The sequence below is a fragment of the Hemibagrus wyckioides genome, linkage group LG01 (assembly GCF_019097595.1).
Source record: "Hemibagrus wyckioides isolate EC202008001 linkage group LG01, SWU_Hwy_1.0, whole genome shotgun sequence".
Lineage (NCBI taxonomy): Eukaryota > Metazoa > Chordata > Actinopteri > Siluriformes > Bagridae > Hemibagrus > Hemibagrus wyckioides.
Window position 1 is genome coordinate 10919697 of NC_080710.1, and position 15218 is coordinate 10934914.

Consider the following 15218-nt stretch of genomic DNA (forward strand, 5'->3'; position numbering starts at 1 on the left):
ATATGGAGCTGGCTCGCCGTTTGCACCTATAACAACTTCAACTCTTCTGGGAAGGCTTTCCACAAGATTTAGGAGTGTGTTTATGTGGATCATTCCAGATTTGTGAGCTCAGGCACTGATGTTGGATGAGAAGGCCTGGCTGGCAGTCTCTACTCTAATTCATCCCAAAGGTGTTCTAGTCAAGTTCCTGCACACCAAACTGTCTAATACATGTCTTTATGGACCTTGCTTTGTGTACTGGTGCGCAGTCATACTGGAACAGGGAAAGGCCATCCCCAAACTGTTCCCACAAAGTTAGGATCATGAAATTGTCCAAAATGTCTTGGTATGCTGAAACATTAAGAGTTCCTTTCACTGGAACTAAGGGGCCAAGCCCAACCCCCAAAAACAACACCTGATTTCAGGGATTTGGTGAGGTGTCCCAAAACATTTGCCAATATATATATATATAAAAGACCATGATGGCTTGTTGAAAATGATTGATTTTCTTTCTTTTCTTTCTGACTATCTATTATTTTTTACTTTTACATTTTTAAGCTATAACAAAATAATAATATATACACAAAGATAAACGATCATTAATTCAAAGTTTTATTGCTTGGGTTACATATATAATCGTACAGTCGGTTGGCTATATTCAAATAATAATAATACAATTATGGTACACAAGATGGCAGCATTTACAATTAAGCAAGTTAATTTACAGCAGGATTATTTATCAAACTAGATAAAGGAGCAAAGGAGAAATGGCGAACATGCATCCTCATGGTTTCTCTTCCTTTAATCATTATTTTCTTGCTGACAATAACTACCGTCTCTACACTGTGTCTTACAAATCATGGTTAGTAGTGCTTCATAAAATATCACACATAAACCGGTCTCTTTATTCTCTGATCTTCCCAAAGTCATACACATGCTCAGTACTTGAAATAGAGGCAAACCTCTTTTTAGTGAAACAACTGTCCTCAAGTAGTTGGAATGTAGTCACAACATACCATATCAATGATTAACAAAATGAGAAAAAACACCACGGACTCTGTGCACAAGAACTTCGAATTCAGTTCTGTAGAGCTCTGAATAACGTAAATGTAATGATGTAGCATTTTCAATGTTACACCCATTTCTCAAGAATTGCCATCAATTATCACTAGCCTATCTGTCCATTCAGAGCATTAAGTGCATGTGTTGAGTGTTTCACACTCGTTAGATTCCTTCCTTCCTCTTTGTTCTTGTCGTCCATCTCTCCAAGGACTCTCTTTCTTCTTTCAACTATTCTTCTGTACTTCCGAAACACATCTCTCCACACTCGCATGCTACCAACTCCCTCCACTCCTTTCCCTTCACCCTCCTTCAATCCGTCTCTCCGTCCCTCTGGCAGAAGTGTGCCAGCAGTGTGTCCAGATCTCGCCGGTCAGCGGCTGTATACAACGAACTCTCGCCCATCATGCTCAGTGCCATACGCAGAGTGGACCAGATATTGTCCGACATTACGGTGGTGGCAGAGCCCGGTGCCCGACTCGCACCTCCGTCCACGTCACCAGCGGCCTGCCTCTGAAGAGAGAGTGCCTCCAGGAAATGCTCCACCGCTTCCCTGAGACAGACACCGAGCAACACATGGAAAAGGAGAAGCAGGAAGGACAGTGATTACAATAAGTACAAGCTGATTTGTACATACATACATACATACATACATACATACATACATACATACATTACATACATACATACATAACGAAACATACACTTACCTGTGAGCTCCCAGATTAACACAGCTAATGCCCAGATTGTAACGGCTACGCACAAACCCAGGCTGCAGCTCAAGCGCCCTTCTGTAAGCAGCAACAGCCTCCTCAGAGCGATTTCCGTTAGCTAGAGTAGCTCCTAATTTATTCCACAACAAATAATCCTGCAAGTAAATTAGAACAGACTGAGACATTGGAAACAAACTGCTTGGCAGAATAGAGCAGTCTCCACTGGGGCAGAGTAAAACAGTGTATATATTTATCTGTTTATACCCGTGACTCACAAAACAGAAAATCCAAAAATCTAGGACAAATTTATCAAGTTTATTTCCAAAATAAAAATGTGCAAAAACACTGAATAAAATTAGACTATGATTATGCTCACAGTTACAGCTTTGTTAAGATTTAGTTTATAAATAACAGCAGGATAGCAATTTTATAAGAGTGAGAGATTTTGGGCTCCATACTGGTGCCGGCTTACCCTGTTGTGTTGCTAATTTGTTTGGGGTAAAGGTACTTTGTCCTTCATTGTGCTTGTTACTCAGCAGTTCAATGAGGCTCTGATTCAGTGATGATGGCTCTGGACCTTAATTTTCATCTGTTTATCTTAATTTTTAGTTACATAGGATAAAAGTGTCATCTAAATAACAAATGTAAATGTAAACAGGTTTCCTCCAAGTTCTCCTCCCACCCAAATAACATGCCAGTAGGTACTGCACTAAATTTCCCTGTAGGTGTGAATGAGTGTGTGAATGTGTGTGTGCGCATAGCCAAAATGTATGTACTCTACTACACATTTCATTCAATATTTTTTATTCCATTCCAGCACCAGATGCAGAGGAATGGCAGCCAAATGCAGGTACTGACTAATATTGTTTGAGTTAAGGATTCCAGGAATGATGGAAAATCTGAAATGTAAGACTGGTAAGAGGAATTCATTCCAGCCTTTCCATTCCAACTGGATTTGTCACTTTACCACCAAATACTTTATCTCAATGCAAATGTCACATGTTGGCCTGTCTTTGTGTTGCTTGCTGATGATGTGGCTTTACTGCTACACACAGATGAGAAAATGGCTGATATGAACACTGAACACTTCTCGAGCGTTGTTCATAAGTTAACACCAACAAAAATAGATGAGGAGGCAGAAAAGTAGTTTCTAAGCACGTTGTTACACAGCCTGTAGACTAAAAATGAAGGGAACGCATGCATTTTAATGATTTGGTCCTCGTGAATACTATAATATATGTGTGTGTGTGTGTGTGTCTACCTGTGGAGTAACGGACAAGGCAGCAGTAAAACAGTCCACAGCCTTGTCATACTCTCCACTCAAGTTGAAGAGAACTCCAAGACCACACTGCAGCTGAGGGTCGACCCGTGTCGGATCTGCAGCCGCCGCACTCAGAAACAAAGACTGCACCTCATTAAACAGAGCCCTGAGAGACAAAAAAAAAGCATTTCGATATCACTTCCACACTTTACCCAGAGTCCACTATCTTGGAACAAAAGCATTAAAATCTCTATACTCTGGCAGCAGTGATCCAAATCTCTCCCTCTCCTTCTCTCTCTCTTGAACACTTTCCCTCTCCTTCTCCCTGTCCCTCTGCTCAAGAATATGCCGGTACTTTGGATTGTGTCTCAACCAATCACGAAGTGTCTCGCAGGCTTGCCGGTGAAGTGATTCGTTGGTGAAGCTTACTGCTAGAGCCATGAGAGCTGTTAAATTGTCGTTCTTCAGCTCTATACACCTGAAGATAAAACAGTATAAATATAGCAATAAATATTATGCAGTCAGAAGACAAGACAAAACAAGACAACAAATAAGCAGTTTGTAAAAGTGTGTGTATCTTCACTGACCTGCGGAGGGCACTGATGGCTGCAAACTCTTGCTCGTTCTCTGCTTGGCATGTTCCCAGATACTGCCAGGCCTGAGGCATAACAGAAACAAAACATCTCATTTGCAGAGGTACGTACAGAGAGATAGAGATAACTGATAAGCAAAGTAGACAGATGACTAACCAGCTGGTTGTCTGGTTCTCTCTGCACCGCACTCTCAAACAGGCGCACAGCTCCAGGGATGTCCCCAGCTTCCATTCTCTTCACTCCTTCTGTCAGCGGGTCCTCATGGGACAAGTACGGATTCTCTTCCTCAAACTGATAACCCTGAGAAACAGACAGTAAATCAAGCACACAGGTTAATAGATACAGTGTACTGCACACTGGCTGTGAGCGTGTTTAGAAAAGAGAGAGCATCCACAGTATCCATACCTCAACTTATGTCATAGAGAAATGATATGAAGGCATTAGACAAAACTAATAAAGTCATATTAGGTTCAAAGAAATAAAACATGCATATAGTGTTGGATATTTCCACCAGTATTAAGGCTTAAAGCTTCAGATGTTTAAAATATGAACAATGTATCTATGTTATTATTGGATACATGTATGCAAGATCTACATGTATGTATCTCCTACATACATACAAAGTACATAACACACATTTCTAATCAGGAACTACAAGCCTGTGACAAACCACAGAGTAAAATGGTTTCTATGGGACTGAAATTGTACGACGAATATGAGAATGGAGAATTTTTTTTGTGTAGGTTTACATGGCTACCTTGTCATATGACGTGCTGAGCAGCTGGTCAAAGTCAGACAGCCAGGGATGAGCCTCAGCGTCTCTCTTAGCCATCTCTTCCCACTCCTCCTGCAGCTTCTCCCAGAAATCGATATCACTCTGAGTGAATACCCAAATGCACACACACAATTGTTAACACACTTTAATTGTTGCTACATTTACTAAAAATAAAATAAATGCAAACATGTGCTCAAATACCTCCACAGCAGCTTTAGCCTGCTGAAAATCAGGACCGGCAGAAGTGAACTCATCTACCCAGGACTCGGCAGACTCTTCCGATACCTGAGGAAGGGAACCAGATGGTCTTTATAATGCATTATAACCAACTTGTACCACTTACACATGGGGATGATGGGAACAAGGAAAAGGTAAATGAGGACAAGAAAGAAAAGGAACTGCCTAGAAGAGAAAGCATCTTACCCTCATTAATCTTTCTTGCTACATATCTATAGAGGTGCCTGCCCTTAAATGAAAAGTCAAGCAGTGTTACTGTGCTTTGAAGAACTGAGTGGATCTAATGAAAGGCAGCCATTTTGTGCGGATTTGCCTTGAAAAAATGCAAGCGATAGCAAAATGGCTTGCATCAAGGAAGCACAAAGAGTAAAGCGACAGCAAAGGAACTATAAAACGGCAAACATGTAAAGATAAACAAATAAATAAATGAAAAAATAAATGTTGAGAAATGGACCCCAGCATATTAGAGACAAATTAAAAAAAGGACCACTGTATTTACGTTGCCAAGCAGCAGGGGTCATACCTGACTGATGAGATTAGCCCACTGTTCTGCCTGTTTAGCTTTAGCTTGGTCATTCTTCTCTCTGCACTCTTGAGTTTCCACTTGTACAGTCCCTCCCCCTGATTCCTTCAGGAACTGTGCAGCCATTATGGGGGCAGGTGGGAGGGACAGGTGTGTTATGGGTTTGGTATTGGGTTCATTGTGGAGTTATATTTAAGTATGGACTGAGGTAAATGGGTCAAAAAGAAGCCAGACAGACAAAGCACATGTTACAGTAATAACTCCTAAAAGTGGCATGTCAGTGTATTATAGCTGAGGGAGAATTTTAAGTAATAAACGTAGTTTATTACTTAAAAACCAGAGAAAGATGTTACTTGTGACAGATGTACAAGGCAAGGGGCTTTGTCTAATCGTTTTAATTCACACTAAACAGCATGAGCTCGAATGGCTGCAGGCTGCACATGCCCTCTTTATGAGTTTGGATAGGGCTCGTACCTGCGTGAAGCTGGACACCCAGTTCTGTGCCTCCCTGGCCTGTGCTTTATCAGCGAGCTGCTTTCCTGCTCTGTCCTCCACAGTCACACTGCCCTCGCCAATCTGCCTAACAAATTGCAGGAACTGCACAATGACAACAATAATAATGGCCGTTACTCTCCTACAGCTCGTTGCGCACACAGGGGAATTCAGTCAAGACGTGTTGAACAGACACACATCCTGATATACTGATGTTGCCATGACAATGCTAATCACACAGCAAAGCAATACAAGCAGGACTCCAGAGAAACACTGAAATTTTAAGCTACTAAGAAAAGCAATGACAAAATGCAAAGTAAAATAGAGAATGGAAATGAATTTAACATGAAAATAGGAGGGGGGCATAACAAGCGAGGAGCAGCTTCACAAAAAACCAGCACTTTGGCTGAAGGGTTCTTTTACAAGTCACTCAAAATTAATATGCATATGGGCAAAAAAAAGTAATTAATTCATAAAAACAAACAAACAAAAACAAACAACAACAACAAAAAATTCCTACATAGTTTTATTGTGATGCTGAAGTACATAACTGGATTCATATAGCTGTGACAGGCTACAAAGAGGATTGTAGAGATACACTATGTACAAATGTAAAATTCAGTCTTCAATTTGTGTAGCCCTTTGGCCTGATGATCCATGTTGTGTGCGTTCTGAGATACTTCTCTGCTTATCACGGATGTAAAGAGTGGTTATTTGAGTTACCACAGTCTTCCTGTCAGCTCAACCCAATCTAGATGTAGTCTCACCTCTATCATTAACAAGACATTTCTGTACTCTAGAGACCGCAGTGAGTGAAAATCCCCCCACTCTAATATCTGATGTGAAATTGAACTAAGTCTTTGAACTGTACCTGTATGATTTTATACCTTGTGTCGCTGCCACGTGATTGATTTATTGGATAATGGTGCGACTGTGCATGTGTACAGATGTTCATATTATTGTGGAATACAATGACTACACGCATATTCAGTCCAGCATGTCCAAAGATTTTGACTGGTAGCCTACATCCATTATAGTAGCATGGGCTAAATATTTCAGAGTTTATAAGTGTAAGCTGCAGTTATAAAATGGAAAATTGAATTGAAAAATTAAAAACTGTTTTACAGATTCAAATAAAGTATTCCTAAATACATGAAAGGTGCAGAAGAAAAAGCACACAGCAAAAGCCAGCAGATTAAAAGCAGTGGCTCACCTCTGTGTTTTGCAGCTTTGGGTCATCAACCTTTGCAAGAAGTTCATTAGCTGTTTGCTTCAGCTCCTCCCCTGGTTGGTACTCTTTTGTCCTAATGGGTTATTAAAAAAATTATAATGTATTAGAGAAAATTAGGGTTTCACCTTCACACTGATATGTAACAAAAAACACTGCTATCAAATACATCTGAAGGTCATTAAGACTGATATTCACAGCTACTTCAGACATTCTCATAGACTAATTAAGAACTCTGGTAATTTTTTTTTCTCCTTTATTCAAGTTTCATGCCATACTTATTTGCCAAGGACACGATCCACGCAACTACCAACCGACTGTTCTGCTTATATTACTCTTCTAAGCCTCAAGGTTAAAATTCTCTCATTCTTTTGAAAAGTGGCTCTGCATTTCATTGTAAATGCCGAGCAATGTTTTCTGACCTTGACTTATTCGAGTTAACGCTTTCTAAAATTTATTACATTCTCTCAGCCTTCCACATATTTCCATTTAATAAAGTCTCTCACCATTCTCTCTCTTGTTCCTTCTCTCCTAGATCTCCCAACCACAGCTTCTCCTCTGACTGTTCCAGGTACTCTTCAGCCCATCGCCCAGGGTCTGGGACAAACACAGAAAGAGATGGAGAGTGAAGATTGGTTTTAATGTAATGACTGATCAGTGTATATTAATTATTATTGAAACTACTAAGGCTAATTCATTTGTTTTTGCTATACACCTTTGGGTTTTTAATCAAAAGACGTAGATGAATATGAGATAATATATCAGAATTTCTGTTTTAATTGTAAAAAAATTGCACCTTCAAATGTAGAACATTGCACCTTTGGAGTCAGATCAACAATTTTTTGCAAAAACACTGGAACAGATAGTCCTTGCTTCCAATAGCTGTATCAAGCCATCAACTGATTGACCTGGCCAATCAAAAAATCTTAAACTTTTTTCTCTGATGAAGTTCTTTGTTGTGTTGGCAGTGTGTTAAGGACCATTGTCTTGCTGCGTGATAAAGTTACTCTCATTTCCATGGAATGAATTCACAGACAAATATGTTCTGTAGACGTCTGCTGCTGAATCATGAGTTGCATCATCTGTCCATCAGTCCAATCACAAGCCATGACACTACCTCACCATGCTTTTCCATTAAGCTCATATGTTTTGGATCGTGAGCCTTTTTTTTTCTTCCATGACTTTGGTAGAGGTTAATCTCGGTTCCAGAAATGTTGTGCCACATCTCTGTAATTCTTTTGGCAAATTCCAATCTGACCTTTTGATTCTTGATGCACCAAAATCGTATGTTTTCAAGATAAACCTTTGTAAGTGTAATCTCTTAGTAAAACACTCGTTTTATAGAAAGAAAAAACAAACCCAAAAACCTCACCACAATGTCAGAAGCACAGAATTGTCTAGAACGTCTAGGTAGGCTGTAGCTTAATAAAAGGCCCAAACCTGTTCCAGCATGGCAATACCCCTATGCACAAAGTGAGGTTTATAAAGACATAGTGTGCCGAGATTCGAGAGAAGAAAAAAACTTGAGTAGCCTGCACATGGAATGCTGACTGCACATCAGGCCTCCTCACCTGACCTAATCATTTCCTGACATTACTAATGCTCTTGTGGCTGAATGGACAAATCCCTATAGAAAACCTTCCCAGAAATGTGGACGCCGTTACAGCAGCAAAGGTGGGACTACATCAGGAATGTGATGTTCAACAAGCACATACGGAGCTGTGGACGTGACTGTCAGGTGTCTGGAAACATCTAGCAATAAAGTGCAACACTGAATAGGAGTGTGACCACATTCATTGCCTCAAATCAGTTATGCTAACCCTGTAAAATGTAGTATGGTTATTAAATTTATTAATAATTAATTTCCACACATTTAATCTTCATCTGACCCTATATCAATCACTGTAATGCATATAAATATGCTTTTTCATTCTATAAATGTAGGACAGGAGCCAAAGACAAGCTGTAAGATGACTAACCTGCCACTTCGTTAATGAATTCTCTGGTCCAGTCAGCGTCTGCTGCATCAAAGCCTGCCTGGGCTGGAGAGACTGCAGAGTCAGCGCCAGACAGGAACTCTGCTGCCCAGTCACCCGATAGTGCCAATGCGGCTACGTCTGGAGCTGCAGGCAGAAAGTTTTAACATCTTACACCTTACATCATGTTCGAGTAGTACTATAATGGCAATTGATCTGAAGAGAATGCTGAGCTGTGGCTTTTAATAGAGAACAAAATGATGATGTCTTTATGTTTTTAACTTTACTATAAATAGTGTTAGTTAACAATGTGACCCTATGTCAGAAATATGATATCTTGCCTCCAGGATGTGCTTGCTGTCAAACAGAGGCACACAGAGGCAACATGGCAGCTACAATTAAACCTGAGACTGAAATGAAAGGATGGTGATTTGTGCAGGCTTCACTACTGACTCTGCTGAGTTGTGAGTTAAAATACTGTTCAGCATCACGTGTGTGTGTGTGTGTGTGTGTAAGAGTGTTACCTCTTTGTGGGGCCTGTCTGTAGCTCTGTTGGTCAATTTGCTGCATTTCTTCCAAAAGCTGACCCATGTCAAAACTGTGGGGAGGGCGTGGGGGTGCCTGTAGAAACTCATTGACCAGCTGGAATTAAACAAGTTACAGGAAATGATACAGGGACACATCAGACACCATATTCACACACAATACGCATGAAACTCTGATGACTCTGGGCTCCTGCAATTGCAGGATGCTTCACCCAAAATGTGTAAAGGAGCGGTACCACAGGTTCTTCCTCCCTGCTCCTGTGAGACAACTGCTCCCAGTAGATCCGACTACTAACTGGACAATAAATCCTTTGGAATCCCCCATCTCATATGGTAATAGTGCAATAAGGTAGGGATATTTAAAATCCTATAAGAATTGTTTGTTGATATTTTTATATTTATATCCTGATCTGTTTCTTTAGCTGCTCTGCCTATGCTCCTGTGACAATGCAAATTTCCCTGTTGTGGGACAAAAAAAGGATTATCTTATCTAAATATCTTATTGTGTCTCAATCAGCAAAAAATCCTTCCAGTGATCTCTTTATTTTAAAAAAAAACCTACAATGCACTGTAAAAACAAAGAAGCATCAGTGCTCACTAGGTTTCCTTTCTGGAAGTGACAACATATTTACTGAAGCCTCTCAGCTCAAAAAAATGAAGATGACAGAATGTCAGCCAACTTCTACAAATGTAAGGTAAGTAGCTTGGTATCACTGTTGTAGCTCTAACGTGATTACTTACATTAGCGAGTTTTTTACTTTATTTGATATTTAATGTACGGTTCTATTATATCCAAACTTTTAAGTGTTTAATGGTTCTAAAAAATGAAAAAAAAGCCCCTAGCTAGCCTACAATTCTGCTTGAAGCACCATGACAGAAATGTGTGAAAGAAAGCTAACCAACATCATTCGCCTGAGGCAAGCGCACATACTGCGGTTCACTGGCACCTGAAACAGCCTCAGAGATGACTGGAAGTGAGAAACGTTATACATAAACAACTACAGGGGTTGGACAATGAAACTGAAACACTGGCCAATTTAGTGTTGGAGGTTTCATGGCTAAATTTGACCAGCCTGGTGGCCAATCTTCATTGATTGCACATTCCACCAGTAAGAGCAGAGTGTGAAGGTTTAATTAGCAGAGTAATAGCAAAGTTTTGCTTAAAATATTGCAATGCACACAACATTATGGGTGACATATCAGGGGACAAATTGTTGGTGCACGTCTCGCTGGCGCATCTGTGACTAAGACAGCAAGTCTTTGTGATGTATCAAGAGCCACGGTATCCAGGGTAATGTCAGCATACCACCAAGAAGGACGAACCACATCCAACAGGAGTAACTGTGGACGCAAGAGGAAGCTGTCTGAAAGGGATGTCCGGGTGCTAACCCGGATTGTATCCAAAAAACATAAAACCACAGCTGCCCAACTCACTGCAGAATTAAATGTGCACCTCAACTCTCCTGTTTCCACCAAAACTGTCCGTCAGGAGCTCCACAGGGTCAATGTACATGGCCGGGCTGCTATAGCCAAACCTCTGGTCACTCGTGCCAATGCCAAACGTCGGTTTCAATGGTGCCAGCAGTGAAAATCTTGGGCTGTAGAAAATGTGAAACATGTATTGTTCTCTGATGAGTACACCTTCACTGTCTTTCCCACATCCGGGAGAGTTACGGTGTGGAGAAGCCCCAAAGAAGCGTACCACCCAGACTGTTGCATGCCCAGAGTGAAGCATGGAGGTGGATCAGTGATGGTTTGGGCTGCAATATCATGACATTCCCTAGGCCCAATACTTGTGCTAGATGGGCGCGTCACTGCCAAGGACTACCGAACCATTCTGGAGGACCATGTGCACCCAATGGTTCAAACATTGTATCCTGAAGGCGGTGCCGTGTATCAGGATGATAATGCACCAATACACACAGCAAGACTGGTGACAGAGTGGTTTGATGAACATGAAAGTGAAGTTGAACATCTCCCATGGCCTGCACAGTCACCAGATCTAAATATTATTGAGCCACTTTGGGGTGTTTTGGAGGAGCGAGTCAGGAAACGTTTTCCTCCACCAGCATCACGTAGTGACCTGGCCACTATTCTGCAAGAAGAATGGCTCAAAATCCCTCTGGCCACTGTGCAGGACTTGCATCTGTCATTCCCAAGACGAATTGATGCTGTATTGGCCGCAAAAGGAGGCCCTACACCATACTAGTAAATTATTGTGGTCTAAAACCAGGCGTTTCAGTTTCATCGTCCAACCCCTGTACATTAAATTCAAGTCTGTTTGCGTCTCTGAAGTGTGTAGAGATTAATGCCGGTGCTGACGTTTTACAACAACTACATACGTAGTTACTGGAACTTGCACAAACTCCGGTACACAATATATATATTGATTCACCACCTAGAGAGCTATGGAGCTGACTGAGATGTACCCTAAGAGTTCCTATCTAGTAGCAAAGAGGACAGGTCTAGTCTAACTAATTATTATGGATACCAGAGGGTTTTAGGAATGAATATTGGAAGTGATGTGGTAGCTATTTGAAGGAATTTCACAAAACAGAATAAGATAACACAAAAACATATCAGAATTTTACATAAATGCACAAAAACAAAATCTCACATAGCAAATATGTGTTTGGCTTCTCAGCACATGAACGTCAAACACTGTTTATTAATGAGGTGATTTATTATTATTATTATCCAGTAATGTTTTAATGTCAATATAATGTATAGATACCTCTTCCTCTGTGGCTATTTCAATCGGCGTAGGGGGGATCTAAGTGGAAAGATAGTCACAGTGAGACAAACAGAGACATATGATGGAGTGTTCAGTACACTGATTCCAACTAGTGACCACATACGATATAGTGACAAAAGTTTTGGGACACCCCTCAATCAAAGGAATGGTAGTTAAAATTAATAGTTTAAATGTTAGCTAATACTTAATAATAATAATAATATTTAATACTTAAATATTATTATACTATATTAAATAGTAGTTAATGGTAGTTATAGTAGTATTAATTATAAAAGGAATTATATAAGGAATATAATGAAATAATGAGGAGATTCATTTAGACAGTGTTAATTATATAAGGAATAATGGAGGAAGAAAAGCTGAAATGAGACGCTTGTTTACGCTGACAGGGTGTGGAACTAAGCAATAACGCTCTCTTCTGTTACACGACGTGTTAGTACGTCCCAGTTCTTGCATACACTTTTGCTACACACTTACATTTTCCTTCACAAAATGCACACATGCTTTTAATGCATAGCAAAAATTGGGATGCAGCAGAACTACTTACAGTGGGTGTTGACCTATGTCTCCAAGCCCCGCCTTCTTGGGTCATATGACTGGTCAATTTCATGAGGGGATTGGCTCCCCCACATTCCGCCTCTACCAGCTCCCGCATCGCCATGGCAACACAGGGTCAGGACGGCTCTGACAGCTCCTTGAATTTTCTAGGAAGAAAATTTCTAGTCTTAATGGCAAAATACACACACACTAAAAACATGTGAGTCTTATAAGAAAATATCTCTCCAGCAGAATACCTCACAGCTTCATACTGTATGTCCTTTATATAATATCTGATTACAAGAGCTTACATCATTGTCTTCGTAACAATCAGTCACTTCATCTGCTGGATCTAAATTTCCACTGGCATTAATACCTGCTGCATAATCCGATAATAAGGAATCAGAAACCTATTAAGAGGTGGACACTCAACAGGAGAAGTCCAGAAGACTGCTGCAAAAGCTGGTGAAAAATGTGTTTTCATGTCTTTGTATAATAATAATAATAAATAATAATAATTTATAAATAATTAATAATGATAATAATAATGATAATATGCCTCATGCTTATGAAATGAACCACGATATGAGGACTCCTTCAAGAAGTGTAACAAAGGAACTCATGGCAAAATCTGATCATGGCTATACTGTATCTCACACTATTTAATGAGCATGAAAGTCATCGCTTTCACCTCAAACCCGGTCACTTCTGTCAAAGTAGCCACACACGAGAATGGTTTTCATCCCAGAGGCCACCGGTTCAACTCATTAACCGTAAAGAACATTTTTTTAGTATGCAATGCATTATCACTGTGATCAGCAGCACACATGATGCAACTTCTGTTCTCTACTGTGCAATGCAATTACCTATATACAGTCCCTAAGCAACTCCCCTGCAACGCATACTGAAACGGAATTAATCTTATACATATTTATTATATTTCTCATCACTTGCAAGAGATAGCTCCACTATATTGCCGAAAGTTTTGGGACACCCCTCCAAATCATTGAATTCAGGTGTTGTTTTCCAGGGGTTGGGCTTGACCCTTTAGTTTCAGTAAAAAGGAACTCTTAATGCTTCAGCATACCAAGACTTTTTGCACAATTTCATGCCCCCAACTTTGTGGGAACAGTTTGGAGATTTCCTGTTCCAACATGACTGCACACCAGTGCACAAAGCAAGGTCCATAAAGACGTAGATGAGCGGGTTTGGTGTGGAGGAACTTGACTGTCCTGCACAGAACCTGATAGAACACCTTTGGGATGAATTAGAGTGGAGACTGCGAGCCAGACCTTCTCGTCCAACATCAGTGCCTGACCTCACAAATGCGCTTCTAGAGGATTGGTCAAAAATTCACATTAAACACAATCCTAAACCTTGTGGAAAGCCTTCCCGGAAGAGTTGAAGCTGTTCTAGTTGCAGCCCCGTATTATATTCATGTGCATGTAAAAGCAGATGTCCCAAAACTTTTGTATCAGAAGAAGTTACTTCTCCATGGCTACTAATGTATTGTTAGGTGTGGAAATAACGATTGTATGATTATATGTGCTGAATGAACTCACTTCCTTTGTGTGTTCAGGTACACTAGACCACCTGCTTCAGATATTTATGCAATCAGCAACTGATATGCTTGTCCTGTCAAATAAAGCCCAATAACAGTGAATAAACTGCATAGTTGTTTACACTTTAACATAATGTAAGCATCGTGGATGTCACCTGTGATCTGACAGCCTTTGTTAAGATGCAGTGTATTTTCATGTACGACTTCTTACATCAGCTAGTTACACACATCAGTACTGTACCTGTACAGATTTACAGACAGATCTACTAAAAACTAGTGGGCTCAGGTATGTCACTGGCTCAATGTCCATTGCTAGCTAATAATCAATAGGTGCTTTAAAGAGTCAAGAGTTAGCAATGTTTAGTAGCTTAACTAGCTAACCGGTTTAGCAAAACACACTAGTCTTCCTTGTTGGTTGACACAATAGGAACAGTTATACAGGCATGAACTAAAACACTAACATATATAAATGTAGCTATTCGGCTAGTTTATTGAGCTAGCTCATAAGACTCACCGCTGCGCAATAGTCCAGGCGATGTGGCTGTTAACTCAGCTCCTCTGCTGCTTAATATGAGTAATACACAGCTTTCACTAACTGCTAGTCTACGCAACGAAATATCTGCCACGGATAAAAGAAAGAATATGACCGTAAACTGCAGCGCGTCCTTTTCTGAGTCATGAAATGTGGCTAAATCTGTATGTTTACCTTCCCCTTTGACCCAAGGAAAGAGGTGAAGCTGCTACATGAAGCAAACGCTTCACAAATGCTATTCACGAACACACGGAGCGCCAGCGGCCGGAGCGCAGCGAGTGTAGATAGTGCGTAGGTTACGCCGAGACTACGCAAACTTCTTAAAATGACAGCACGTACTGTCTTTGTAGTATGTGTTTATTAAAGATTAAAATAAAAAATATTTTAGCCCACGGTTAATATGACTCTAACAGAAATACGTTGTATGTTAAATATTACAGCGTTGAAAATGA

General features: G+C 40.4%; 1 protein-coding gene across 6 annotated transcripts; it reads right to left on the reverse strand.

Moving 5' to 3' along the window:
- Positions 1-578: 578 nt before the first annotated feature.
- On the reverse strand, positions 579-15002 carry pex5 (peroxisomal biogenesis factor 5). Of its 6 annotated transcripts, XM_058397228.1 has the most exons (18): positions 14749-15002; positions 14390-14475; positions 14236-14308; positions 12684-12840; positions 12116-12154; positions 9361-9478; positions 8840-8983; positions 7367-7457; positions 6846-6936; positions 5615-5737; positions 4582-4665; positions 4363-4482; positions 3762-3905; positions 3600-3670; positions 3269-3490; positions 3013-3178; positions 1749-1906; positions 579-1591 (listed from the first exon to the last, which is right to left on the reverse strand). In XM_058397228.1, the coding sequence occupies exons 4-18, from the start codon at positions 12795-12797 to the stop codon at positions 1351-1353; spliced, it is 1926 nt and encodes a 641-aa protein (XP_058253211.1). In that variant the 5' UTR covers positions 12798-12840; positions 14236-14308; positions 14390-14475; positions 14749-15002; the 3' UTR covers positions 579-1350. The 6 variants fall into 6 exon arrangements, with proteins under 6 accessions (XP_058253211.1, XP_058253235.1, XP_058253201.1 ...); XM_058397252.1 differs by lacking the exons at positions 14236-14308; positions 14390-14475 and adding an exon at positions 5141-5254; XM_058397218.1 differs by lacking the exon at positions 14390-14475.
- Positions 15003-15218: the final 216 nt, after the last annotated feature.

What these genes read in the sequence shown, in the direction of transcription:
- pex5 (XM_058397252.1), bottom strand. Translation starts at nt 12,797, where the DNA reads ATGGCGATGCGGGAGCTGGTAGAGGCGGAATGTGGGGGAGCCAATCCC. An exon ending in AGGCTAAAGCTGCTGTGGAG is followed by an intron (nt 4,483 to 4,581) that starts GTATTTGAGCAC and finishes GTATTCACTCAG; the next exon opens with AGTGATATCGATTTCTGGGA. An exon ending in GTTAATCTGGGAGCTCACAG is followed by an intron (nt 1,592 to 1,748) that starts GTAAGTGTATGT and finishes TGTCTGTCTCAG; the next exon opens with GGAAGCGGTGGAGCATTTCC.